The sequence below is a fragment of the Oreochromis aureus genome, linkage group 17 (genome assembly GCF_013358895.1).
Source record: "Oreochromis aureus strain Israel breed Guangdong linkage group 17, ZZ_aureus, whole genome shotgun sequence".
NCBI lineage: Eukaryota > Metazoa > Chordata > Actinopteri > Cichliformes > Cichlidae > Oreochromis > Oreochromis aureus.
In genome coordinates, this window is record NC_052958.1 from 23,677,425 (window position 1) to 23,705,064 (window position 27,640).

The window sequence follows — 27,640 nt, forward strand, 5'->3', positions numbered from 1 at the left end:
AGCCCCATGGTTACAGCCTTAAAGCTTTCTTTTAGCGTGATTAGTGATCAAACATCTGACACGTACATGGATGTATATGTGTTTGTAACTATGTTTGGATCAGAGGTCACTGACTCTGATTGGTTCCTCCAGCTGTTCTCTGACCGCCCAAACAGGAGGAGGTGAGGGTGGACCTCGGAGTCCTGATCCACGTTCCCCGATAAAACTGCTGTCATTTGATTAATGAGAGGATGACATTATCGCCTCCATTCAAAGAGCATGCTCAGTAGCGACTGTTTCATTAAGTCCATTAAGAGTATCCCCACATCTGAGCTAGCTGACTTCATTGCTGCCAAAATAAAGGGCTGGCAAATACGGCACCAGACAAAAAGGAAGAAAAATTGCCTTCTTTTCAGGCTTTCAACACTACCAGACCCTGGACAGACATGACAAACAGGAAACTGAATGTTCATGAACGTCATTGAGGAAAACTGCACACGTGACAGCAGCCACAACCAATGAGGCAAAAGAGTTTCTGACATGTGACAAGGTGGTAACTCAACCCAAGATTACAATCCCTGCAGATGGCAGCGACAGTTACTCATAGTCATGTGACATGTTCAGTCATGTGACCTGTGAAACAGGACGTGTTCATTTATGGCTCTGTGTTTGTTTGTGTGCCCACCCCACTCAGAGCCTCCTGTAACACCACATTAATTAAACATTTTCTCCTTCTACACACAAAACTTAAGTTTACATTAAAGGAGTCAGGCTGAGAGCTGATTGGCTCTCTGACAGGAAATACTGACTAAAAACAGCATCTCTGAGGATGTGGATGTTTTACTTCTGTGTGTTTGAAATAAGCTCTGAGAGCAGCAGGTGGAACCAACAGGATCCTGCTGCTTCAAAGTCCTGCAGCATGTTGGCCTACTTATCCTGCTCATTAATGCCGGGTAAGCCTCTAATGCTCACACACACACACACACACACACACACACACAGTGACGGGGCGCTCTGTTCTCTGGGGACAAAGCAGAACAACAGATCAAGGCTGAAACACAAAATCATGAATGTGTGATGACATGAGGATGAAATCAGCGGCAAGGTCGAGAGACATCGGCCGATTGTAGGCCAGCAGAAGAGAGCAAGGTGAGTCTGTGTGAGAATGAAGAGTTGGTAAGAGGAAAAAGTGAAGTGGCAGGTGAAGGGTTAACACAGGCCAACACACAGCGATCCGAACCAACGACTGTGAAAACTCTTCAGTCTGTTCGTGTGTGTGTGTGGTTGTGTTGTTTTACTGCTTGTGATTTGTGTCATTTTATTGCTCTATTCTCTTACGCTTTCGATCAGGGATGTTAAACTCTTTCACATCCTGGGCCGTGATGGGGGGGTGGGTCAGACCGGTGAAACTGGCCTTCCTGTCAGCGTAAAGATGTTTCACTGCACATTTAATCCCTGAGTCATCTGAATATAAGATAAAGAAGTACAACTCCAGCAGCACATTTCAGTTTCTCTACATGACAAAGAAATGTTGCTCCAGGTTTCAGTAGCACTGCCCTGTAACAGAAAGTTTTGTTTGTTCTTTCTTTTCTTTCAAACTGGGAACCCATCATGATAAAAAAGACATTTCTATAGCAGATCGCAAAAAAACAGGAACTTTTCTGTCACTTTATCTGTTATTTAATTACTATGGTGTACCATGATTGTGTGTGTGTGAGTGTGCATGAGTGTGTGCGTGTATGGCGAACATTAAACACTTTGTTCCATCAGGTTTGATCAGGCTTTTTCAGCCTGTGATGGGACCTTGAATCAAACCGAGGTGTGGGGGTTATGTTTGAGCAGACAGGGACTGAAGAGAAGGAAGCTGAGCTCGTGGTTGAGGAGACCGATGCAGGAAAATGATTTCAAAGTTCACCAGCAGGAAACCTTCGAGGAGGAGGTTTCATTCATAGGCCTTCATCCTCAGTCTGTTTTTTATGAGACTCTAATAATAATGCATTGGATTTATATAGCGCTTTTCAAGGCACCCAAAGCGCTTTACAATGACATTATTCATTCACACTCACATTCACACACTGGTGGAGGCAAGTTACAGTTGTAGCCACAGCTGCCCTGGGGCAGACTGACAGAAGCGAGGCTGCCATATCGCACCATCGGCCCCTCTGGCCAACACCAGTAGGTGGTAGGGTAAAGTGTCTTGCCCAAGGACACAACGACCAGGACAGAGAGGCTGGGGATCGAACCGGCGACCTTCCGGTTACAGGTGCCCTTCCCAACCCCCTGAGCCACGGTCACTCTACACGTCCTCGTGCCTGCAGGAGCATCCCAGCAGAGCCTTTCAAAATAAAACCTGGATAAGGTGCAGTGATGATTTTCAGCTGAACACGTATGAAGTGGTGATGACCTGATAAAGACACATGAGAAGCGGTGTCGGCCTCTGATCATCCTCTCACTGATCTGAATTTTAAAAAATACCACAGCTTGAGTTTCATCCAGTTTTGACTCCACAGCTGCAGCTGAAGGTCATAAAAAAACATGATCATGTGACATTTTAGTGGACCTAGGCAGAGCTCAGGGCTCATATTTTCAGTTTGGTCACGTCTTGTTTGTTCACCGCTCTGAGGTCAGCTGTTTGACCACTGCAGAGTTCCACCTCAGGACCTTTTTGTCACATGTGAACACAGCAGACTACACTGTGACCTCTGAGTTCGTATTTCCAGTTCATAAATAAAATCTGCTCAGATGTTACGTTCACACAGTGGATATGAAACAAGTGAAATGAGTCTGAGAACTCAAACAAACAGGCTAACAAATCACCTCACCGGAGCTGAGCCAGATGTTTTATACTATAAGGTGATGAACAACAATATTAGAGAGAAATCCCCAGCAGTTAGACGATGGTGTAGAGACTGAGGTCATTCCATCTCAGTCATAACTTCATATATCAAATATATTTCAAGATATATAGATTTTTTTACATATTCCACTGAGCCACACTTGTTCCCTGACAGCAAGAAGATCCTAAGTTCAATTCGACCAACTGGGACCTTTCTGTGTGGAGTTTGCATGTACTCTGACTTCCTCCCACAGTCCCCCGGTGTACCCTCAGACAGCTGGCATAGGCTCCAGCCCTCCCTGCCTGAGAAACTTGGCTGGTTGTGTCGATTGTTGGTTGGTTGACTTTGTTGATGCTCTTTACCTATACTGCTCACTGACTTTGTGTCACCAGGTGGAGGAGGTCAAAGATGAAGATGTTGAGGTCCTGCAGGCTGCTGCTGTGGCAGGTGGCTCTCAGACTTTCTTATAATGTTGTTATAGGTAAGACAATTTAAAACCTGCTTTTCTCTGATATCAGGCACTTTGCCGTCGTCAGTGCCTTTTTGTCCATGGTGGTGCAGCGGTTACTAAGAAGGTTCCCGGTTTGAATTGCCATGTTGGATTAGGGTTTTTTGAGCATGATCTACCTGTGCCTGTGTGGGCTCTGTCGGATATCCTGGCTTCCTTCCAAGTCCTAAGACATGCTCGTTTGGGTAACTGGCAACTAATTCCCAAATAATGGGAATGTGAGGTAAATACGGTGCAGCATGATTTGGTTAAATGTTGCTAGTAATCTAAGGTTGGTTTAGGGTTTAAGGTGATGTGATAAAAAGATCCTGAAGTCCTAATCAGGACTAAAAAAGTAACTCTCTACTTTCAGACACTCCTGAGAAGTTTGTCTTTAAATATGTCTTTAGATAACAACAGAACCGGATCAATAAAATCGTAATCAGTTATTGATCGTCCTCACTGCCACGGACACATCAGATATGCTCTGCTCCATCCTCAGCGAGCCTATGTCGGGAGGGCTCCGACATCTTCACCTCAGTCAGAGAGAATAGTCCAACAGGTGAATTCATCTCCAGCATCAACATCACTGCAGGTCCACGAGCTAACACCATCCGCCTGTGTCTGTCCGGACGCAACGCTAACTGGTTTTACTTAGAGGGCCGGACTATCAGACTCAACTCCTCAGTGTTCAGAGTCCTCGACCGAGAGGTACACCTGAACACATCTCACCTGCAGCAGAAATACATCTTAAAACGTCTCAACTCATGCTGGATCTCTGTCTGTCAGGTGGAGGGATCAGTGCTCATCGCAGAGCTAATTTGTTATGAAAATGACATCATGCAGGTAGGTCATCTGAGGTCCTGTGCTGAGCCGTAAATACATTTGATGACTCAGAGTCGCTCAGGTGAGTCTGCACCTGTTTCAGGGTAACTACAGGATTTTGGTGGAGATTCTGAATGAAAATGACAACAAACCAAACTTCCTGTTGGAGACAATTCAGCCGTTTACCATCAGTGAGGTACAACCAGAAAAATTACCTTCATGTTAACCAGCCAATAAGCATCCATCACATGTACATTGTTTTAACAGGTGCCTCGGGTGTTTCCTCACCTGTGTAAACAGGATTTTTCGTTGTTTTGTGTGTAGCTGACAGCAGTGAACTCGGTGGTTTTCACTGTGAAGGCCGTTGATGCAGATGGGGACGTGATCAGCTACATCATCGACCCGTCATCGGTAAGAATAACGCCCGCCACTTGCTGCTTGACCATGAGCTGCAGCTCTTTATTATCTCACCTGTCATCTGCCTGCCTGCAGCAAGATGCCCAGTTCTTCAGGATCGACCTGCCCAATACTGGAAAAGTAGTTCTGAACAAACCTCTGGACTACGAGACGAGAACTCACCTGCAGCTCATCATGTGGGCCCAGGTAACATTCAGACAGGTGATACATCCAGGTAATCAGGGTGAGGTCAGAGGTTTTATTTTACTGCAAAGTCATGTCAAGCCATTACACTCTAACCAGCAAAAACTATTCAACAAAAAAACAAACCCTGTGATATCTGATCATCAAATTATCACAGAAAAGTGAAAATAATGTCACACCTCTACACACCTGACAGGAATCAAACACTGTGGACAAGTTCAACACATCTGCTGTTCTCACCATCAACATCGAGGATGGTGATGACCAGTATCCTCACTTCTTGCCCTGCACACCTGTGTCTCCTGGCGTGCCTGTCTGCATGAATCCCACCTACACAACCAACATCACAGAGAAACACCAGGTAAATACCCGAGGAATTACTTACAAACTAGCTTCTGAAAACATTACCAGACCGTAAAACATCAATAAAAACAGCCAGATGTTTCTGGAGATGTTTTTCAGTATCACAAAATTTTTCCAGTCATTTAGGTTTGAGCGTCCCAACATTTAGGGAACAAGTTTTATACCTGTCCAGATACCTGCAGGTATTTTTTTGTTTGTTTGTTTGTTTCAGGACGTGGGTCTGGACTTTTCTCCTGGCCCAATCACAGCAGAGGATGGAGACAAAGGGATCAATGCTCCTCTCACCTACACCATCCTCTCAGGTCAGACTCACTCACACTCACCATTAGACTCATGTACAAACATGTGTGTACAGGTGTGTTTGCTTCACCCACAGGTGATGATCAGGGCAGGTTCACGATCAACAACACAACAGGTGAGATCAGGTTAACCAGAGCAGCAGATGACCGACGGCTGACACCAAACTACATGCTCACAGTCATGGTAACAACATAACTTCCTGTTTTCTGCCTCATTCACAACAATTAGCCACAGTATGTATTTTATACTGTCTTCCTTCTCTCACCCCTACCTGTCGCTGCTGATGGCCCCGCCCCTCCCTGAGCCGGGTTCTGCCAGAGGTTTCTTTCTGTTAAAAGGGAGTTTTTCCTTCCCACTGTTGCCAAACTCATAGCACTTATCATATGATTGTTGGGTTTTTCTCTCTATGCATTAGAGAGAAAAACTTACAATATAAAGTGCCTTGAGGTGACTGATGTTGTCATTTGGTGCTGTATTAATAAAATTGAATTGAATTGAATTGAATTGAATTGAATTGAATTGAATTGAATTGAAAACTGTGAGACATCTACTTTCCCTCTCACCTGTCCAGGTGTGCCAGGTGGATGACAGGTTGAAGTACAGTGTGGCGTCAGTTCTGGTCAGAGTTCTCTATGAGAACGCATTCCCTCCGGTCTTCAACAGAACCACTTACAAAGGTTTCATCATCCAGAGCTCTAGCCCTGCCTCCATCGTCTCCACCTATGGGAACCAGGTGTTGCAGGTCCAGGTGTCAGACCGTGACTTCCCTGATGTAAGAACACATGCTACACTACCTGTGTTACTTCCTACATCATATCAGTGAATCATTCCTACTGTCAAATCACAGGGCAGGAACCCAAATATCCACTATTTGCTCCATCCTCCATCCGAATTGTATCAAGTAACCAAGGAGGGGGTTCTGATCGCCAAGACAAACCAACTGCGGGCCTTTGACAGGCAAATCCTACAGGTGAGTTAGATATTGATCAAACCAACTCACCTGTTAGTTAAACACCTGTCACCACTGGTATCACGATAAGCTGCCGCTGCTAGCACCAACTTAGTGTCTCATTGAGAGAATGGATCCATGGTCTTACAGGTGGAATTTTTCCACCTTAAAATAATATCAGAAGTCTGAATAAGCATTAATGATGGGTAGAGGCTTGATGGGCCTTACCTTCACCTGTAAGATGGGAATCAGGTGATTTTAAGTTTGTTAACTTTAGTCCCAGGTTGGTTGGATGTGGTTTGAATAAGCTGAACCTGAAGTTATTTTAAAGGGCGGATCTATCCAGGATGGTTTCTTTGTGTGTATCAGTGTCTGCAGGAGGTCAGTGACCATTACCAGGTCCAGTTTCCTTCACCTCCAATAAAATGATCAGTGTGCTTGGAACAATAATGTTTAACATCAGGAAATTAGATGGTTTCCATCTAACGATGATACATCATGTTCTGACTGAAGAAAACAGCTGTGCCTCAAATATGGAGTAAGCAGGAAACTAACAGCCATGTTTGGAAGGTCAGTGACAGTGTAGCGATGTGCTAGCTGATGGTTAACTGCAGAGATGTAGTTACGCTAATATAAACTCATGAGCACAGAAAGATGGAGGAGCAAGGTTAAAGTGCTATCAGTAAAGTTCATGTTGAGAGACAAATGGCACCAAATGACAGGAAGAAGATGCTAAAAACAGACCAAGGTCAGCCCAGAGGTCTGAGATGATACTCAGTAGGTCAGTCTGTAACTACTACTGCTACCTGGTTTAGATTACTCTGAAAAAGTCCTGAACCTCAGCTTCATATCCACACTGATTCTTCTCAGAGGCCTGCAGCACATCAACTTGTTAAAACTGGGTTTTAGAACTTTTAGGTCAAATTACAATAACTCTTGAACATTTGGCATGATCGAAAAATTCCAACAGGTCCAAAAAGCATTAACTCTGTGCTTTTTCTGTGATATTAGAGTCATTATGGTAATCCCAGGCAGGGTGCCACATCCAAATCTTGGCAAATAAAACTGAAAACAGCAAACAGCAAAAACGTCTCTGTGGAGCTGCTGTGACACCATGCTTAGCAGATTACAGTAATGACCCTAATATCAGTGAAAAGCGCAGACTCACTGCTTTCAGGAACCATTGGAATTCTTTCAACTGAGCAAATGGTTCGGGGGTTACCGGAGTTGCAGATGTTTAAAACAAAAGGGTGCAAAACCCCTGTTTGATGGCAGTGACAGGTGTGGCTTTAGATAGTTAAAAAGCAGAGCCTCAACCGATGAAGAGACAATAGGAAGACAGCAAAGTAGTTTTTTTTCACTGCAGTACAATTGTTCAGTTTTAATGTGATTCTACAGAAACAAACTAAGCTGCAGGAAGAAAAGTCTCCCTGTGTTCAAAGAATGTTAAAATAAATTTGTTTGGATTTGTGAGAAAACATCTCTGTGAGATAACAAGGCCTTGGGCTGCAGGTGAGACGTCTTTCAGGTGGAAGTGATCCAAACACCAGAATCAGCAGGAGGAGAGAATGAAGATCAGGACTAAAAGCTTCACAGTGTGAATCCTCTTCAGCTCTTTGAACACTTTAATGTTGGTCTAGAAAAACAAACAAACACACCAGTTTTTATTCATTACTCTGGATGATTTTAGGTTTTAACCTTAAGGCTTACCCGTGAACACTGCTCTAATGTCCGCTCTGCAGGTCGTCGCCAGAGATGAAGAGTCAGGAGAAGAAGTGTCAGCTTCAGTGGACATCGAAGTCCTGCAGAGAGGCCAAGCAGGTGAGCATGAAACCTGAGAACACGCTTTAATATGAACATACAACCACACATATTACAAACATAAAGCTGTGACATCACACAAGAGGGGACTGAAGGCAAGCCGTCAAAGGTAACTGATCACTGTGTCTGTGAAGGTTCTCAGTCATCCAGGTCATCGTAGTCTAAGGAGCTTGGAAAGAAAAACGTCTGGACTTCTTTAAGTTGCTTGAAGACGTTTCACCTCTCATCTGAGAAGCTTCTTCAGTTCTAAGGGTCAAATGGTGGAGAGTCCCAGATTTAAACCCAGTGGGAGTTTCCCTCTACCTAATCACATGAGCCAAGGTGTGAAAGTGGGTGTGGGTCCCAATCAGCCCGGGTTTCGGGTGAGCTCATTGTGAAACCTGGCCCCACCCTATCATGTGATTTCCTGAGATCAGATGGCCCAGGATGTGAGTGGGCGTTAACGCGTCTGGGAAGGGATCTCAAAACTGGATTATAGATGACAGACAGTAACTGATCACTAATTCTTTGATGAGTAGGAAGGACATTAATCTGTTTCCTTTATCAGATAAACACACGCACACACATTCACAGCTCCCATGATGCTTTTACTGAAATAACTTCTGTGTTTCAGTGCCAAGTGGTGCGTTCAAGGAGCAACAGTTGTTTGGAGACGTGGACAGCACGCTGGCAGGAGGAATCGCTGTGCTTATCCTCATCGTGCTCCTCTCTGCGATTCTGTTTCTGCTACTTTGGACCGTCCATAGGAGACGCGTGCAGGACCCTGAGGATCACCCCGCCATCGCCTTCGGAAAACATCCCAACGTGGTACGAAGTGAAACTTTTAACACACCTGAGGAGCTGTTTGAATTTCACACACCAGCCGGACAGAGACCATGAAGGTCTAATGTGATGTAATAAAGCCTTATGTGGGAATAATTCATCATCCACCCATCCACCTTTCATGGTTGTGGTGGTGTTGGAGCCTATGACAGCTGTCTCTTTGACCCGTTTTATTAAACCACAGGTTAGAAATCTTTGAATAGTCTTTTATTTTAAATTTCATGAGGAAATAAATGCTGTGTTCATTCTGCTGAACCACCTGAAAGGTGAAGCTATGAGTCAGACTGAGATGTTAAACTGCTGTCTACAGCGTTTCTGCAGCTTCACATATTCAGACTGCTGTTTCTGAGGTTTGTTCAGCTCACAGGTTCAGATGATAAAATCTGTGGTGTCTCAGATGTTAAACTGGGTCATGTGTGTCATCTCTCTGCAGAGGTTACTGTGGTTTCGCACGGTGAGTTTATTCTGAATGTGATGTCACTTCCTGTGGTTTCAGTACTTGTGTCATGTGGTGAGCAGTAGATCCCGAAGTCGAACACAGCTTTCACTGATGTCATGATTTAACTATTTAACATCTTGGTTCCTCTTTAGCTCCTGTTTATAGCAGGACTTTATGCCCAGTCTGACTCAGGTGAGAGACTCTGACCTGTGCTGTGTGATTCTCAGGTGAGCAGCCCACCTGTCTTCGTGGACGAGTCGTCACACGGCAGCAGAGCTTTTACTCATCAGTCTGGCAGTTTTCATGGAAGACAAGGAGTTTACACCAGGAGGCCATCTCTGCTTCCTCCACCATCATCATCACAGCTCAGCGAGCCTGGAGAGAGCAGGACCAGACCCCCTCTTCCTCCACCATCATCATCATCATCACACCTGTTTACTGTTGCAGAGAAACATGAAGGTGGAGCTCACACCTGGGAGGCTCTGAGGTCGGCAGTTGAGTCCACAGGTATTTGTGGTGAAGACATACCAGCAGTCAACACTGGGATGCCTCAGAGAGACGAAAACATGAAGACCGATTGATCAGAGGAGACGCCACTGGAGTCCAAACCCTACCAATCAGAAACCAGGAAGAAACGAGTCACATATTCAGCCAATTAGAGAGCAGGAATCCAAACTGTTCTTTAGTCATACTCGTGATTCACTTTTTCTTCTTCTGGCGGCCTTATTGGCGGTTTTTTGTGTGTTTTTGTGGAGAAAAAAGTTCATAAATAAAAACAAACTTTTAATGATGTCAGCCTTTTTATTGTTTCCAGAAGATTAATTAATTTTGTTCCGATAATCAGATCCCGACTTTAATAAATCAGGATTTTACAGACACATTTGCAACTTTGACCACAACCCAGCCATCTGTCCGTCCATCCAGCCATCATCAATCCAGGCATCCATTTGTCTGTCCATCCATCCTTTACCTTACCCTAACCTGTCACCTGAGGAGTCAGTCTTGTGTTCATGTTGATCAGTTTCTTCTTCTTTGGTTGTAAAAAAAAAACGTGTCATCAGCCCCTACTGCAGCTCTGGACGTGGAAGCTCAAGCTCTTCACCTTCCTCACTTCTCCCTGGCTCTTCTTTACACTGAAAACAGCTATCATGTTTCCAGTGAGAGATCACGTGACCGGTAGTCCTTGTGACATCATCTTGTTGCAGAAAAAAGCATATTAAACACATAAAGAGAATATTTATAAAACGGATCAGTATTGATTACCTGCACTGATAATGTCTGATAATAAAACATATTTTATTTAATATTTTTCATTGGTATCTGTCATATTTCTGTTGTGTTCTTTATTGTTTTATTTCTGATTAATTCTTTCTGAATGGATATTGATTGTTTGTGATAAACAGGTCAACAAAAACTAAACACTTGTTTTAAGTTTCCGGAAGGAGGAAGGGAGGATCCTGGAGTCTTCTAAAGAAAACAAAGTCTGTAAAGTTACCTGAAGAGAGGCGTAACTCGCCGGATGTCGCCTGACACACCTTCACAATAAAACATTCAGCGTTTAGAACTGTCAGGATGTGCATTTGTTGCGGTGTGGTTCTGTCCGGGTTCCTCTCAAACAGATGCATGGTTAGGGTTCCTCGGGGATGGCTATTTAAGTAACTGTGCATCAGTTTGACTCTTTGTGTTTTTTAAATAACTTCTGCGAAGCCTCTCAAACACTTTTTAAAACGTCATCTTTAAACTAATTAAAAGAGTAAAATAAAAGTGGCTCAATAATTAACTAAAAGGGTTACTAATTAATTATTGATCACTGCATGTTTTAATGACATTTTGTTAGAAGCTTTTATTTTGTCGAGAGCTGATCTGCCACCGGAAGCAGTTTTCCTTCAAGTTACCTTGACGTCATGTGATCGGACTGAGGACGAGTTTGTCTCGGGACTTTTCTCCGGCCCTTCAGCGCTCCGCCGCCCTCTGTTTGTTTTGTTTTTGTTTCTTTGTTTGTTTGTTTGCTGACGTCACCGTCACGCCGCAGAGAAGGAACACAGCGTGCAGACTCTGAACCAGGACCGGACCCGGCCAGGTGAGTCCGTCCGCCCAGCGCGCACACGCAGTCAGGTATCTGTGCTCGGGAACCCGCGCGGAGTGAAACAGTTCGATCAGAAACTAATTCCTCGATAATTATTCACTTATTACAGTTATCGATTCAAAGCTCTGAAGCGTCAGAGGCAGCTCGGGCTCAGGGACCGTTTCCGTGCTCTGAGCGAATCCTCTCCCGCTCCCACAGCTCCCAGTCCTCCCAGCATGAGCGTCCAGCCCCGGCGTGTCCGCCTGAAGCCCTGGCTGCTGGCGCAGGTGAACAGCGGTAGGTACCCCGGCCTGCAGTGGCTCAGCGCAGACCACCGCCTCTTCCAGATCCCCTGGAAACACGCCACGCGCCACACGCCCGTGTCAGACGAGGAGAACACCATCTTCAAGGTCAGGTTAACCCTTCACACCTGACCTCTAACCTCTGATATAGCATCTCCTGTGATCATGTGACACTCAGCTAACAGCTTAAAAGTTTCAAAAAACTTTTTTACAGAAAATAGTAACGCACACTCGTTTTCATATCTTGGTGAGGACATCTCATTTCATAATGCTTTCCCTAACCCATCAAAAATGAATGCTGAATCCTAACCCACAGCCTAATCCTAAGTATAAGCTAATTGTAACCCTGTCACTAATACCACATGGGGACAGGGATTTTGTCCTCATAGGTAATTGTTGGTCCCCACAAGTATAGAAGCATACCATTTTTTTCTGTTCTCACAAAGATGTCTAAACATGTACACAAATACAAGCATACACAGACGGACACACGCACACAGGCGCACAAACACACACACAAACGCACACACACACACATACGCACAGATACAAGGGCACACACACAAACAAACCAAAGTAAAAACTACAAGCAGTTTCCTGAGCGACACATGTTAAGAGGAAGTAGGCGTTTGACTTCCTCCTTCCAGCGGAGTTTCGTTTCACAGTTTTTGAATAACTTCAGTTTGAACACAGGTGATGATGTCACTTCCTCCTTCTCTGCTGACTGCTTCCTCTTTTGTGTGTCAGTCTAAGTAAGAAAAGTGTTTATTGACTTTGAGTAGCCTTGCCTAGGATAAACACTGGAAACAAAGGGAAACTGCTGGCACGGCAAAACATCTCTCAGCTTGAGCACAGGTGAGTCCTATCTGTTCACATGTGAGTTTTGCCCTGGTCTGTGTCTCCTAGGCATGGGCTCTGGAGACGGGGAAGTACCAGGAGGGAGTAGATGAACCCGACCCTGCCAAGTGGAAGGCAAATCTGCGCTGTGCTCTGAACAAAAGCCGTGAGTTTCAGCTGAAGTACGACGGCACCAAAGAGACGCCGGTTCAGCCGTACAAGATCTACGAAGTGTGCGAGCACCCCGGGAGCACAGGTGAGCTTCACCTGCACGCCTGTAACCTTCTGATGTCGTGCGATGGTGACAGGAAGTGATGATCCCCGTTTTGTGTTTCAGACGGCGCTGAGGACGATGATGAGGAGGTGAGAACGATCACATGATGTAAACAGTCTGACATGTTTTCACGTGACTGACCGAAACACTTTGATCCTTTCAGATGCCCAACCTGATGGACCTCTCCATCAGTAAGTACACCTTCGACTCAGTGTCACCATGGAAACACTGTGGCTGTTGATGTAATGTCATGACGACATGTCTCCTTAGACCCCAGGCTGGGTGACTCCGCCCCCTTTGCCTCCTTCCCGGCTCCCTCAGAGATGAACCAGTTCAGCCTACCCCCTAACGGGACATTTGGACCGCCGCATATCCCAGTGCCTCTGCTTCCTGACATCACCATGACCTCTGACCTCCAGGGTCAGGCACACTTCCTCCATAACGGACTTCAGGATCTGAACGCTGCCGCCGTGCAACCAGAGCCGGACCTAATGGAGGCCAGCGGCATGGTGGGCGTCCAGAACCAGGCAGAGCCTCAGAACCACCAGCCCTGCAAGTATGACCTGCTGAGCAGCGTCCCACGTGAGTCCTGACCTCTAACGCAGTTTCCTGTCGCAGATTCAGGGCTAAAACGCTACCACACGCGGCGCCGCTCAGACAGTTTACCGTCAAACCAACTCTGATGTTACACTTTAACAATACAGCACCACAAAGCAGAGCTCATGGTTACCTTCACAGACCCATGAGGTACACCTGTGCATTCACAGGGGAACACTAGGGCTGTGCTTTACGACCAAAATCTCATACCCTAAAGCACGTCATTTCTTATCCCAATAACGACTTGTTTTGGTGACTTTACTGTGGTGACTGTTGCTAACCGTCATCTAAGGCAATGAAACAACATTGCAGTAAACATTGTGTTTTGTGACAGCACGAAATAAACAAGTATAATATGATCATCCCATATATTTCGCACAGCCCTAGTGAACATGAACCGGTGAGCACTGCGATCTGAAGGTGAATATCACGGCAAATCCTGTGGTGCTTCATCTGCACTTCACCTGCCTGCAGAGAAGCAGGTGAGGGCGTGGCACGGTCTGTGACACCCTTCAGTGTAACCATCAGTGCAGCGTCCTGTTTGCATGTCAGGAGCGGTGCCCCAAATAATCTCATTAATCTTGTTACCATAATAACACATACATAAAACTCCCCCCTCTATTGGCACAGTAATGGTCCTGTATCTCATGTTGCTATAGTAACAGATCTGGACCTGAAGTTCCAGTACCGGGGCCGTACAGTGGGCTCTCTGACCGTCAGTAACCCTCAGGGGTGCCGGCTGTACTACGGACACCTGGAACCGACCCCAGAGCAGGTGGACCTGTTCGGGCCCGTCAACCTCCAGCAGGTGCTGTTCCCGGGAACATCAGAGATGCAGAACGAGAAACAGCGATTTTACACCGAGGCCTTGCTGGACGTGATGGACCGCGGCCTGATCCTGGAGATCTGGGAGCAGGACATCTACGCCGTCCGCCTTTGCCAGTGTAAGGTGTACTGGTCTGGACCGGGCATGCCCGAACACGGCCCGCCCAACCCCATGGAGAGAGAGAAGAAAATCAAGGTCTTCAGCCTCAACGACTTCCTGCAGGGTGAGTTTGGTCTGCGGGTTTGTTGACGTGCTGCCTGACATGTTCTAACCGACATGCTTCTGTCCGCAGGGCTGATCCTGTTTCAGAAAGGCGAAGCCCCGAACCCGCCACCCTTCGAGATCTACTTCTGCTTTGGGGAGGACTGGCCCGACAAAAAGCCCAAAGAGAAGAAGCTCATCATGGTGCAGGTGAGGGGGCAGAGCTCAGTAGGTAGAGTGGTCGCCAAATGATCGGAAGGTCGGGGGTTCGAATCCACCGAATGGCTACCCTGAGGTACTGTCCCTACACACTGCTCCCCAGTGCGCCTGCTTAGTGGCTGCCCACTGCTTCACTGAGTGAATGGGTCAAATGCAGAGAGAGTAATTTCCCCACGGGGATCAATAAAGTATACATTATTATTATTATTATTATTATTTTTATTACACTGAGCGGCAGTGCTGACGGTTTTATAACAAGTGGGAAGAAATGAAGACGCCCTCGGTCCAAACACGTCAGAACCAGAATCTTCATGAGCTCCACCCCTCCACCAATGCTCTCACCTGAGATGGATGGTTAGCTCATCCATGAGTCAGTCAGCTCCAGTTAACCTTCACTACATCACTTACTTCCTCCTGAGCAGCGTCAGTACTTCCTATTGGCTGATGTTGCTGTGAAGAACCTAACTAAACAGCATGACCCGAGTCAGAGCTCAGTCCTGCAGATGCCAGGAAATAGTCAGTGTCAGCTCCCATTGGACTATCATGAAAAGGTCTGGTTTAGCTCTGTTCATACATGTGATGCTAGCATGAAGCTGTCAGGTCACTTTGTGGCAGCGTTTCCTTTTAAGGGAACAGGTTTGTGCTAATATGTGTCGTCTTTGTTCTTTGAAACATACTTCACGAAGTTTGTACTGCAGTAAAACTCAGACGTTTCCATGACAAATTTACTCTGGTTACACAAAAATGCAGGAGCAGGTCATAAGTAACTGGACATGATTTCCCTGAACTTATTGTATATTCGTACATTACAGCAGAGGTGGTAAAAGTACATTCTGTACTTAAGTAGAAGTGCAGATACTTAAAAATACTGCAGTAAATGTTGAAGAACTGATTCAACTTCTTTACTCAAGTAAAAGTAAAAAAGTACACGCTGTGACGTGTACTCAGTAGGTTAGGATTATGACATCTCTATCAGCTATTATTATGCAAAGGTAAAAGGACCCTGTGTTATATTAATACAATAATAACATAGTATTAGTAAATGAGAATAAAAACGCTATTCAAATCTAAATTTTAATGCTCATGAATGCACTCAGCTTGAATCTGTGACGTAAACAAAGAATAAAAAAATGTATTTTATGTTGCCTACATGGTAGAGGCCGAGTTTGCCTCCACACCTGAACAGGTAAAGGGGGCTCAGCGTGGGGCGAGTCCCAGCTCACAGTGCAAGCTGTGATCAGCTGACCTGAACACGATGTCAGCAGATGTTTCACAGCTGTATCAGTTAGTACAAAGGTGGAATTCAGTGAGTTGATCTCAGCACCATCAGCTTAACTTCATATTAATCTCTGCTGCACTTTATGTAATCTACATTACATCAGCACGCTAACCTGTTTATCTGCACGTCACCTTTCAACTTCCTGACTGCCTCATGTTCATGGAGCTCCACACACCTGTGGATGTCTCACAGTGGGGTTTTTTTGTCCTCAGGTGATTCCTGTGGTGGCCCGGATCCTGACAGAGATGTTCTCCGGAGAGCTGAGCTGGTCCACGGACAGCATCCGGCTGCAGATCTCAAATCCCGACGTTAAGGATCGGACGGTGGCACAGTTCAAAGAGTTGCAGAGGCTCCTGCAGAGCCAAAACATACAGGGGCCCTGGAACCCCACTGGCCCCTGAACCAGGGGCCCTGGACCCGACACAGACACTGCTTACTGCACCCTCCCCCAAACAGCAGGAAACCCTGACTGGAGGGAAGGTGCAGCTGTACAGAAACTGAACGTTTGAGACAAACGGGTGGAGGTCTGCAGGTGTATTTCCTGTTCTGTTGTCATGCCGACACCTTTCTGGGAGGTTTCTGTGTTCAGATTTCAATAAAGGCCGTTGCAGTATTCTCACACCAGGTGTGTTTTTGTTTTTAGACCAGGTAACAGGTCTAGCAGGCCTGAGAGGGTCAGACTCTACTTCAGTGTTTACCTGTTCAGGTTAAACCTGAAGCATCAATTTAAATGCACTATATAAGTGAGCCAGTGGTTGATGCCTGAGGTGTCTGCTTTTGGGCTGTGAGGAAGAATTTAATAATCAGTAGTTTCAGTCTTGGAAAAATACACCATATACCTGGACCTTCCTGCTCACCTGACCTGCAGCTCCGGAATCAGTATGACCTGTGTCTGTTTACATCAGTGATAATAACGTTTTTTGTATTTTGAATAAAGACGATGGTTTGAATGAACTCTGATCTCTTTACCTTACACACCTCACCAAATGATGGAAAACATCAAGGAAAGGAGATAAGGACTTAGGAAAAGAGATGCTCGGCAATGCAGAGGATCCAACAGATTGGTGAACATCACACCTGATTTGCTGCCGTGTCTGAATAACAAGCTCCTCGCCTCCCCAGGGTGCATGGCTCTGCGTTCAAGCTGGGGATAAATGAAGCACTGGGGCTCCTTTCCTCGGGGCTTAGAGACTTCAGCTCCTGACAGTCAGTTTGAGAATTTCCTGCAAGAAGCCAATCAGACGCTCCCCTGAGGTCTGAGGACAGGAAGATCACTTCAGTGAGCTCCAGGATGTGGTCAGGACTCTGAGCAGGTTCAGGTTTGACTCACGGATTTGTTTCTGCGTGACGGTTTAACTGCGCTTACATCACACCTGTGACGCATTTAAACCAAGCTTTTGCAGACCAACAGCTCCACATACAGAGAAACTTCTCTGTGCAGTAGCATGAGACCGATGCAAACCACCAGCTCACTCACGCCCTCCGATGACCAATAAAGCTGCTGCACTGCCTGCACGAGTCTGTAACAAACCTTGGAGCGTCTGTGATGGAGGAGCAAAAAGATTTGCTCTGTTTGACTTCGAAGATTTCTGTGATGAAGGTTTCTATTATTTTAGAAAGCCCCCGCACCCTTCTGAGCCGATTCATCAGGTCACCACGATGATGGAGGAAACACTGACCTCATTCCTTCTAACATCTGCTAACCACAGCGAGAACCCAAACACCTGGCTACCATGCAGCTGTCTGACCAACTGGCACAGGTAAGTGAGGTGACAGTAATAACAGAGACACTGGATGAGCAGTTTTTTTTTTTTTATTTGTTTACAACAAGGCTACATCACCGATGATGTCATGGTGTCAGTCTCTCCGCCTCATTACCCAGAGTTCACTCTGTTTCACTTTGTGGAAGAACAACTAAAATTCAACCAAAGTTAAAAAGGTCAAAGGTGACGCCAAATCCTCCCGCAGCACGCTGCAGCCAAGAGCATCATGGAAAATCTTTTGGCTCCTTTTATGGCACGGACAAAAAAAAAAAAAAAAAAAAAAAAACACCACGACCAAAGTCCAAAAATAAATCTCTAAAAACTGTTGACCAGGCACATCCTCCGATTCACGACCGCAGCTTCCTGACCCCGCCCACCTGCCGGACCCAGCCCCGCCCACTCACCACCTGCTGCAGGTGAGGTCAGGTGAGTTCAGGTGAGCTGGGGTGGACTCATTCTGTCCAATCAGTCTTCAATCTGTCAGTCCTTCAGAGTGAGCCGCCCTGTTCACATTCGAAGTCCTTCATCATCTTCATCCCTTTGGATCCTCGTCTGCAGACGCAGATTATTGCCGTCACCTCTGAATGCTCGTCAACAAAAAGATTTACCTGTGGGAAAAAAAGAAGTCTTAAGCATATCAGAGAAGCAAACAAAGTCAGGCTGAACACACACCTGAGTGTACTTGAGAACAGGCTCACCTGGCGGTGCGAGAAGGCTGCAGCTATCGGAACAGTCTGGTGAACTCTCTGATGGCCCAACACACCTGTTTACACTCCTCAGCGCTGCAGAACAACAAATGTGAGGTTATCCACTTGTCACCTATGCAGGTGTTCCACACACTGAACGTTTATCAAAAACATTTAACCAGATCATGAGATCCATTTTCCAGGAAAAAAACTTCTCAGTTGGAAGAGTTTTCTACCTGTGCATAGAGTGTTTTTCATACACCTGAAACCTCCCAATCAGGTCAGGACAAGTCCAGACTCGCTCAATCCGGACTCCAGTTTGTCTGCGTTCCACCGTCAGACGAGTGAGTCCCGACAAAACCTGCCACAGGCACTTTTACCTGAACGCCTCACAGTCAGTAACGCCTGTCCCTGAACGCCTCACAGTCAGCAACGCCTGTCCCTGAACGCCTCACAGACATAATTGACTCACCTGAACACAATATGCGCAGTGATGGGAATAACGGCGTTACAAGTAACAGCGTTACTAACAGCGTTACTTTTTTCAGTAACAAGTAATCTAACTAATTACTATTTCTATCGTTACAACACCGTTACGGTTACTAACAAGAAAATACGTGTTACTATTTTTCAACAAACAGACGTTGAAACTGTGTTCAGTTTAACCCATCTTATATCAGTTGCACGGAAGTAGCTGACTACGTAAGTAATCTGGGCGCTATGGCTTTAAACAGCTGCGCGCGCTCCTGCGGACGGCAATCACAGACGATAACTTTTTGGCACAACACCTGAAGCCAGGGGGCAAAACAATCGCATGAGTGCTGTTGTTTGACTGAGGAAGAATAAAGTACGGTAGTCGTGGTAAGCCAATCACATGACCACTTCAAGATAACAAAGCAACAAGGTGATATATACCAGTTTTTAAATTGTGTTGATAGGCCACGTAAAACCTGAGTCATGATAAATAATATACACGTGTTTTTTCCTGAATAGTTTCGTCACGTTTACTGTCTAAGGGCAGCGCTAGTAAGCACTCTCTGCGTATCACCAAAAAACCCCCAAAACACCCCTGGTGGAAAAATGCACCATGTCGACCAATCAAAAAAATGATATGGCAACATGATATTTAGTTGTTTCAGAAGAGGGGGAAGTTTTAGGCGTGACAGCGAGAGTGAGAGAGAGAGAGAGAGGGAAAGAAAGACAGCAGAAAAAGAGAGAGAGCGAGTTTTGAGATGTGAGAGATTTGTGACGTTTAGCGTGTTTGGAGTGTGAAGTTAATGTGTTGTCTTGTGTAGTTAGTGTGTAGTGTAGAGGATAGTTTGGTGTTGTGTGTCAGAACAATGACGCGACAGCTGAATGAAAACAGGAGGAGTGATACACCTGCTGCTGTCAGACCTGCAGGTATCAGGCTTGTGATGTTCTCCTTTATAGTGGACAGAAATTATATTTTTGGAGCGGCAAAAATAATTTGTGTGGCATCTTACTGAATGCAGAACACCTGATTGTTATGTAAACAGTTTGAAATGGTTATAAAAAAGGGTAAAAGGTAAATGGCTACAAATAACTTTGTTGTTTGCAAAACCTGTGCATATGATTTTAAAACTGACAATTTATATTTGCATTTAAAGTTATGAAATATGATTCAATAAACATGTTTGTGGTTGTTACAGTAAAAAAATATAACTTTTTCTAATCGGATTTTATGTTTTTTGTCTGATTTAAGATCAGTGGTGTTAATACAGTATGTCAAAATGAAAACATAACTGTAAGTTCAGACACGTGAGGTTGTGCTGAAAAGGATGATACCAAACAAGGCAAAGTAAATAGTTTTTAAAGGTGAAATGTAGGGAAAATCAAAAGTAGTTAAAAATGCCCAATTATACCCTCGACCCCATGGTTAAACTTTTTTTTTGTTTTAAGTAACGCAATAGTTACTTTTCAAGTAATTAATTACTTTTAGAATCTTGTAACTCAGTTACTTTTTTGAAGAAGTAACTAGTAACTATAATTAATTACTTTTTCAAAGTAACTTGCCCAACACTGAATATAATTTTCTTTAAGTTGCTTTCAGAGACACATGTTTCACTCATTACCTGACTATTACTTGCCCCTGAGAGACAGACAGTAGAACACCTTGTGATATCTCACCTGGTGACCTGTTTATGGAAGTCAGTCAGCTGTTTGTGGGTGACTGTCACGGCGCCGCCTGACGTCTCCTTCGGTAAACCTTTCAGGGCGCTCTCTAACCAGCGGCAGAACGTCTGCAACACAAGGACACCATCATCAGCACCTAGAGTCACCTGACACCCCCAGCATGCACACAGGTTCGAGATGCCTGACCATGTACTCACCGGCCGGTCGAACACCATGACCTCCCAGAGCACCTCGGCGACGTCGGGTAGCGTGTACGGCGGCAGACAGAAGCAGCATGAGTGCATCAGCTGAGTGACAAGCTGCTGGCCGTGCTGCTCCATAGCCTGACCAATCAGACGCTTTCTCACCTCGAAGTCCTCCTCGTGCTGCAGACCCACAGGTGTTAAGGTGAAGCAGACTCCTGTGACATTACTGGCGTTTACAGCACGTTTCCATTGGACTTACATCGTTGGCGACTCCTGTGTGGATGAGGTCTCGGACAAACTTCATCACGCTGCAGTTGGCGTCTCGGTGGTCCAATGAGGTGGCGGCGATGGCGCACTGGATGATGTGAATGATGATGCTGCTGCTGAGCAGTGTGACAGGACTTCGCTGGACAAACCTGAGCAGACAAGGGCGGCGGGTGAAAACGGGCAGAGCTACGGAGCATGGCACCACCTGGCTCAAATGGGAGGAGCTTCAGACTCACCTGGTGGCCAGCCTGAAAAGGTCGTCCACAGTGTCGGGGTGATTCCTCAGACCGTTCGGCTGCTCCAACAGCTGGAAGGTCGGCATGCAGAGAGCCTGAGGAGGAGGAAGCCACACCACCATCATCGTCACTGATGACCAGCTCAGTGAGCACATAACAGACAGGTGGAGCCTCAGTGCCCAGGTGTGCTCACCTGTAGCATGTCGAGTAATCCCTGTCTGCAGCCCTCCTCCATACCGTACTCATCCACCAGGATGCTGCCCAGGTATAGGAAGCAGGAGTGTGGATACACCTGATACACACCCACCATCTGACAACAACACACACGTGATTGTTTCACTGGAAACAAAACAACACTGCATCCTCAGGGATCACAGATTCTCTCCAAACCAATCAGAATTGCTGACACTTTAGTCATAGCGCCCCCTGAAGCCTGGCAAACTGCTTTGTATCTGTTCACAGATGATTATTTTGTGTGACAAGTTTCTACAACACTTGCTTCACTCAAACTTCATTTAATTGATTACTGATTGACTACAACATGGTGCACATACTCAAAGCCAATTGGAAAAGCTCTGATCAGCTGTTCTGGAAGCTCAGAGTTTATTTTTAAACTCAGAGTTGTTGAACCTGCTTCCTGCTCCCTGTCAGATATGAGGTCTCACCTGTGTGACAAGCGGCTGCAGCAGGGAGGCGGAGCCTTTCCCGACACAGCGCACAGCGAACCTGAGGCAGCGACAACAGCGCTCCACGATGCGGTTATCAGCCTGGTGAGTGTTCAGAGTCTCCGACAATACGGGCCAGATCTGCAAATCACATGACCAAAGGTATCTCTATCACATCTATTCAAATCACTCTATTCAAATCAGGCTTCCAGGTAAGCGCAGGTGTGTTACCTCCTGGATGACTTTCTGACACGGGTGAGTCTGTCCATTCTCGACGATCGGGTTTGTGTGTCTGCAGAGAAATGATGCATCCACCGTCAGCTGTTTCATTAAAGTTATACTGGACATGAACAAACAGGAGAACTCACCTGAAAATAACGGCCAACCTGTCGAGCCACACCGTCGGATCAGCTGATTTACCGTTCGTGGACTGCTCAGTCAGAAGCTAAAACACAAACAAGTAAACACATAGGTAAACAAACAAACAAACAAACAAACAAACAAACAAACAAACACACACACACACCCCTCTGACCTTCTTCAGAGCCATGACCTGAACAGCACACAGGTCGCTCAGACACTCTGCGATCTTCTCCAGAGGAAGTCGAGCCAGGACCAGAGCCGTACCTGTACAGGTAATAGTACACTGATGTGATTACACATGAGCATGCTGCATCTACACCACTCATGAGGATAAACCTGTGTCAGAGATTTAAACCTTGTACCTTCTAAATGTGACCATAGGTATCTGATAAATTCAAGGCAGGTACAGTACAAGTATGCGATGATGTCAGTGCAGGTACCTTTGAGCAGGCCGACGGCAGCCTCTGTGGAAAGGGCGAAGGAGTCCAGTGAGCGAGCGATGTCCAGCAGCCCGTGGAAGTGCTGAGCCATGTGATCTCTGCACACGGAGCAGATGTTGTGGATCGCCTTTGCTGCCGCAGATGCCAGCGGTTTCTCTCGCAGACCTTTCATCAGGTAGTTCAACACCGAGTCTGACAGGAAGTACAAAATATTATTCAGTACGCCCAGATGCAACTGTGAAGCTACGACATACTGAAAGGCAAGGAAGTTAAAACATGGCTGACTGCATCATCAGGACACTGCCATTGTTCAGGATCATTCCTCCGTACCAAGGAATCTGGGATTCCTGTCCACGACCTCGCTCATCTCGCCGACCAGCTCGATACTCGTGTATCTCACCGCCATGTGGACGCTCTCAGGAAGTAACACAATCTGCTGCAGCACCTCCGTGAGCGTCGGGTTGTTCTCCCTGAAATCCGACATGGAGAACATGTTTACCTGCTGAACGTGTCTGAGAGAACTTCCTGTGGCAGTGACACAGATACTCACGGGTCTACGCTCTTTGCGATGGAAGCCATGATGAAGAGGACGGCCTCTGTGACCTCCCAGGGAGGATTCCCATCTTTTAGCGTGGAATACAGCTGTGGACAGAAAGTCATGTTAATGAAAGAAAAAAGGTGAAACAGATGCCACCTGTCAGCCTGAAACCACCTTAGGATTAGTTACCTGAGCGAAGCACTCCATGGAGCCAACCAGGAAGATGACATCTTTAACGAGGTCAGACACCCTCATCCGGAACTCGCCAAAGTCGTCCGTGTCCTCCGGGATTCCCTCCTGTGGACGGAGAAAGATTCAGACTAAGATTTCATGACCTGAACACCTGAAGCCAGCACAGGTGATGCTACCTGTGGGTGGAGCCAGAGCTGGAAGTCTGACAGACGCTGACATTTTAGTTTGTTTGTGTTCCTGACTTCACATTCAAACTGATTCACTGATTACTGATCACTCACAGTGAACACACCTGTGTGCATCATTGTGGACCACCATGGAGACAACGAGGACAGGTAATACAGTCAGGGTTCAACTTACACCAGTGTGTTTAAACTCAGCATCATAAAAACTTTACACAGAAGGATCTGGAGCCCGACTGCAGCATGCAGCAGCAAAAGGTTCAGGTTCTGGTTCTTACATGATCTGGATCGAGCTGGCAGTGCCGGGCCAAACAGTGCAGAAGCCTCTGGATGTACGGTCTGAAGATGGCGTGCAAAGTCGGGTCGTTGATTTTATACAGGTGTTCCCCAAGACGGTACCAGAAGTTAAAGGAGATTTCCACCACCTGGACAACAGAGAACAGAATCACACACAGAACCATAACACAGACCAGACAGGCCGACATCCGAATTAGAACACACAGGAGCTTCATATGCCATGTCATATGTAATGCCATGGAGTGTGTTTGTACCTCGTACTGGGGGTGTCCTGCACAGATCAGCAGCAGCTCCAGGGTCCTCAGGTCTCCCATGCCCTGTCCTGGGGTCCTGACTGTGGTCTCCAGGAAGGTCTCGCAGAGCTCTGTGAAGATCCTGCAGTAGTTCAGCACTCTGAGGATGAGAATTGAGCACGCGTGTTACTGACAATATGTAAACAACACATGAATGCCACAATCAGAACTAGATCTGTCCTCACTTGTCCAGATCTTCTCGGGCTACCGCCATGTGATAGGCCGTCTCTAGCGTCAGGACACCTTGGAAGAGCTGCAGCGCCAATGCGACATTGGTGTCCACATTTTCTATGGCGTAAAGCGCAGAGCACACGCAGTCGGAGGACGCCTCGTGGAGGTTGGTAGAGGTTTCGTCCCTCTGCTGTGGAGACAGTTTGGGGTAACATAGAAATATTCACACGATTCCAGATAGAGGCTCACGTGAGCATCAGATCATTGACTTTGATGGCACTCTCACACTTACCAGGACCTGGAAAAGCACCATGAGCAGCTGGTTGCTCGCCATGAAGTTGCTGTCGAGGACGCCCAGGTTGAACCAGCTGCCCAGACAGCGAAACACCTTAATAAGCATCTTCTCGTCGTTCCCAGTTTTCTCCACGCAGGTTGTCTGAGGACAAATAAAGTCAGAGTCCTGTTTAAATAAAGATTAGTGACATCATCAGTGACATCCCCAATTTTTGAGTGATAACAGTTTCCGCCACATTATCATTATGGTTGTATTACTAGCCACACCCCTACCTTAATGACAACATGCAGCTAATGTGGCTATCATGTGACAGTTAAACAGCCACTGGCCCGGTGAACAGATACGATCAACATTCAGTGCTGTTCAGACTGAAGCATTACTGAGCTGTCTGACAGGTGAGAGTCAGACAGGTGTCTCACCAGCAAGGTAACCACGGTGCTTGAGTAGTACGCCAGGTCCTCGATGATCTCCGTCCTCCGATTCGCTCCGATTCTAAGTGAGCGGCTGTGAACTTCCTCTGGGAGCACGGTGAGGATCTCTATGAGGAAGGGCATCGAGCTGATGTCATTGTTGTACCTGAGAAGGGGCGGAGACAGAGGAACAGGTGAGTCACTGACCAGCTTCAGAGAAAACATTATGTGAGCCGATTTTGTGAATTCTTACTTTTCTATCAGTGTATGAACACATCCTTTCCAGGACGCCATCTGCAGGGCAAGGTCAGCGATCGCCAAAGCCAGCTGAGGGAAAGGGTGATGAAGGTCTGAGTTACACAAGTAAAAACTCTCACAGACAAACTTTCTGTTTTTAAAACCCTGATGATGTCACTGCAAGTTCAGCTTACTTTTTAAAGTTAAACCCCCACCCTCCGACAAGGTGTGGTAACAACCATACAGATGTATTAAAGCAGGTGTTAACCAGCTCAAGCCAACATTAAACATCACAAGTAAGAAATATTTCTCAGGGTGATTCTGTGACAGCACTCATTCCTCTTAACTAAAGCGATAATCAGCTGTTTCCAGGGAAACTCCACTGAGACAACTTTACAGCTGACTCAAGCCAAGTACAAAAGGTGAGGATCAGTCAAGAGTCAATGAAGTCCTATTGACTCCGATCAGATGCTGATACCGGCGGAACAGGTGTAGTTACCTGGGTTACAATGATGGGCGACAGGTCCTTGAGGTTTTGGATGTGCGTCAGCAGCGAGTCTCGCAGTGCATTGTGGGTCTCTGGCGGGAGCTCGTAGAAGCTCGTCTGGATCTTCATCTTCATTGTCTGTGCGGCGAAGTAACACGACTCCACGTCCTGCTTGAGCTGCAGCAGCTGGTCTGACACCTCCCAAGCATACATCTGAGGAGAAGTGATGTCATAGCGAGGGATGGGAGAAGAAAAAAAATCAACACAGCATTACATTATGATATTTTATCTATACAGGGACACCAAACAAAAATAAATAAACTAATTAAAATATGAAGAGGGGGACTTCAGACTAAATTGAAGGAGGCAACTTTATCAGGTAACTGCTGTATTATCTCAAACAGATTGCACATAATTGCCAACTTGACTCCATTCAGTTGCAGACTGACTCATATTATGGCAACATTTATGCAGGTCTTAGTGAAATTTTGGTGAGCTTGGTAAGAAAACAAATGAAGAGATGATGTTACATTGTTGTATAAAACAGGTACTAACAAAGTTTAACTTTGACAACATAATCTACAGTTTAAAGGTGGTGATTGTGAACATTACTGTAATACTGGCACATTGTAAAATGTTAAAAATCAAATCTTCAGTGAAATATTTTCATAAGATTGAATCGTTGGCTGTCTGCTGATTCTGCTCCTTATCATTAATGCCCATCAGCCACTCAGGAGAACATCTGACCAGAACAACATCCTCATGTTTCCAGCTAAGTGACACTGCAATGAACCGTTTGATCTGTTGTCCCCAAGAGATCAACCACCTTCTGACTGAACCTGAAGCTCTTCAGGTGTTCTCCTCAGGTCCACCTGAGAGGCTCGAATTAGTTCTCAGGTGACTGAAGGCTGTGAGCTGGGGCTCCACAAACACCCGACTGAGCATGCTCACTGATCAGCTGACTGCTACAGGGGGAAACTTTCACCTGCATAACTTCAGCCCTCACGCACTGTGGCTGCCCTTTTACCCCAGGTCACCTGACTGTGACCATGCTAACATGCTAACAGCTGAATAAAAACAAACAAGCCGGAACCGCAAACAGGAAGTCCAAACACAGGCGGGGAGCGCTTCATTTATTCACCTGCAGCAAGGTGACTCACTCACTCATTCACACACACTCTCTCACACAAACACACACACAGAAAGAAACAAACAGACACACACACGTGCGCAGGCAGGCAAAGTAACATACAGACAGCTAGCAGTTAGCATAGCAGCTAGCTCGGCATGTTTTCCTCCATTCATTTTCTTTAGCTTAGCTGTTATGCTAACGGAAGCGGTGGCTCCTCTGAGACTGCGCACTACATTTCACCTGTGCGTTTTCACACAGGTAAACCCCTGAAATCCGCTTCACACGGATCCCCGAAAACACGAAGCGACCTCCGCCCGCCCGGGCCTCTCCCCCCCGCCCTCTCACCGATCTCTGCAGCTCTCCCAGCCACAGCGAGGCGCGCTCCTTCCCGGCCGGGTCCGGGTCGTGGTACAGGGCCTGGACCGCCTGGTACACCAGCGCCAGGCTCGGTTTGCCGCCCTCCATAGCTCGGGTCAGACACAGGGACGCGGTGAGGCAGACAGCTCGGGGTCCGGGTGCTCGGATCCGGGTTCAGGGTCCTAAACGCTCCGAGAGCCGACCGCCATCTCACAGGCTTTCCGCTGCAACTGCAATCCCGGTCCCACCGGAAACACGGGCACCAAAA

At 46.3% G+C, this 27,640-nt stretch overlaps 3 protein-coding genes and 1 long non-coding RNA gene across 5 annotated transcripts; 2 read left to right on the plus strand and 2 right to left on the minus strand.

Moving 5' to 3' along the window:
• The first annotated feature begins 800 nt into the window (after positions 1 to 800).
• LOC116313795 (protocadherin-15) lies at positions 801 to 10,171 on the plus strand. The gene is made up of 15 exons (XM_031731599.2): positions 801 to 932; positions 3,209 to 3,297; positions 3,806 to 4,014; positions 4,093 to 4,149; positions 4,232 to 4,324; positions 4,453 to 4,539; positions 4,621 to 4,731; positions 4,925 to 5,089; positions 5,303 to 5,393; positions 5,468 to 5,574; positions 5,963 to 6,163; positions 6,239 to 6,361; positions 8,083 to 8,161; positions 8,775 to 8,968; positions 9,650 to 10,171. Exons 2-15 carry the CDS (start codon positions 3,225 to 3,227, stop codon positions 10,001 to 10,003), a joined length of 1,944 nt encoding a protein of 647 aa, XP_031587459.2. The 5' UTR covers positions 801 to 932; positions 3,209 to 3,224; the 3' UTR covers positions 10,004 to 10,171.
• LOC120433967 lies at positions 7,745 to 9,787 on the minus strand. The gene is made up of 3 exons (XR_005608868.1): positions 9,663 to 9,787; positions 8,051 to 8,142; positions 7,745 to 7,976 (listed from the first exon to the last, which is right to left on the minus strand). It is a non-coding gene; the product is annotated as an uncharacterized LOC120433967 (long non-coding RNA).
• Positions 10,172 to 11,318: 1,147 nt separating the features above from the next.
• Positions 11,319 to 16,976, plus strand: irf5 (interferon regulatory factor 5). 2 transcript variants are annotated; one of them, XM_031731555.2, is made up of 9 exons: positions 11,319 to 11,502; positions 11,618 to 11,897; positions 12,696 to 12,882; positions 12,964 to 12,989; positions 13,064 to 13,091; positions 13,171 to 13,482; positions 14,157 to 14,546; positions 14,616 to 14,734; positions 16,235 to 16,976. In XM_031731555.2, exons 2-9 carry the CDS (start codon positions 11,724 to 11,726, stop codon positions 16,421 to 16,423), a joined length of 1,425 nt encoding a protein of 474 aa, XP_031587415.1. In that variant the 5' UTR covers positions 11,319 to 11,502; positions 11,618 to 11,723; the 3' UTR covers positions 16,424 to 16,976. The 2 variants fall into 2 exon arrangements, with proteins under 2 accessions (XP_031587415.1, XP_031587416.1); XM_031731556.2 differs by having other exon boundaries at positions 11,707 to 11,897.
• An 841-nt stretch (positions 16,977 to 17,817) lies between these two features.
• tnpo3 (transportin 3) lies at positions 17,818 to 27,631 on the minus strand. Its single transcript, XM_031731554.2, has 23 exons — positions 27,361 to 27,631; positions 25,896 to 26,096; positions 25,413 to 25,486; positions 25,169 to 25,325; positions 24,747 to 24,890; positions 24,469 to 24,644; positions 24,245 to 24,383; positions 23,972 to 24,118; positions 23,509 to 23,616; positions 23,332 to 23,423; positions 23,112 to 23,251; positions 22,782 to 22,973; positions 22,514 to 22,605; positions 22,347 to 22,423; positions 22,210 to 22,270; positions 21,979 to 22,119; positions 21,507 to 21,623; positions 21,314 to 21,408; positions 21,070 to 21,226; positions 20,823 to 20,990; positions 20,620 to 20,732; positions 18,484 to 18,567; positions 17,818 to 18,393 (listed from the first exon to the last, which is right to left on the minus strand). The coding sequence occupies exons 1-22, from the start codon at positions 27,478 to 27,480 to the stop codon at positions 18,507 to 18,509; spliced, it is 2,772 nt and encodes a 923-aa protein (XP_031587414.1). The 5' UTR covers positions 27,481 to 27,631; the 3' UTR covers positions 17,818 to 18,393; positions 18,484 to 18,506.
• Between the last annotated feature and the right edge of the window lie 9 nt (positions 27,632 to 27,640).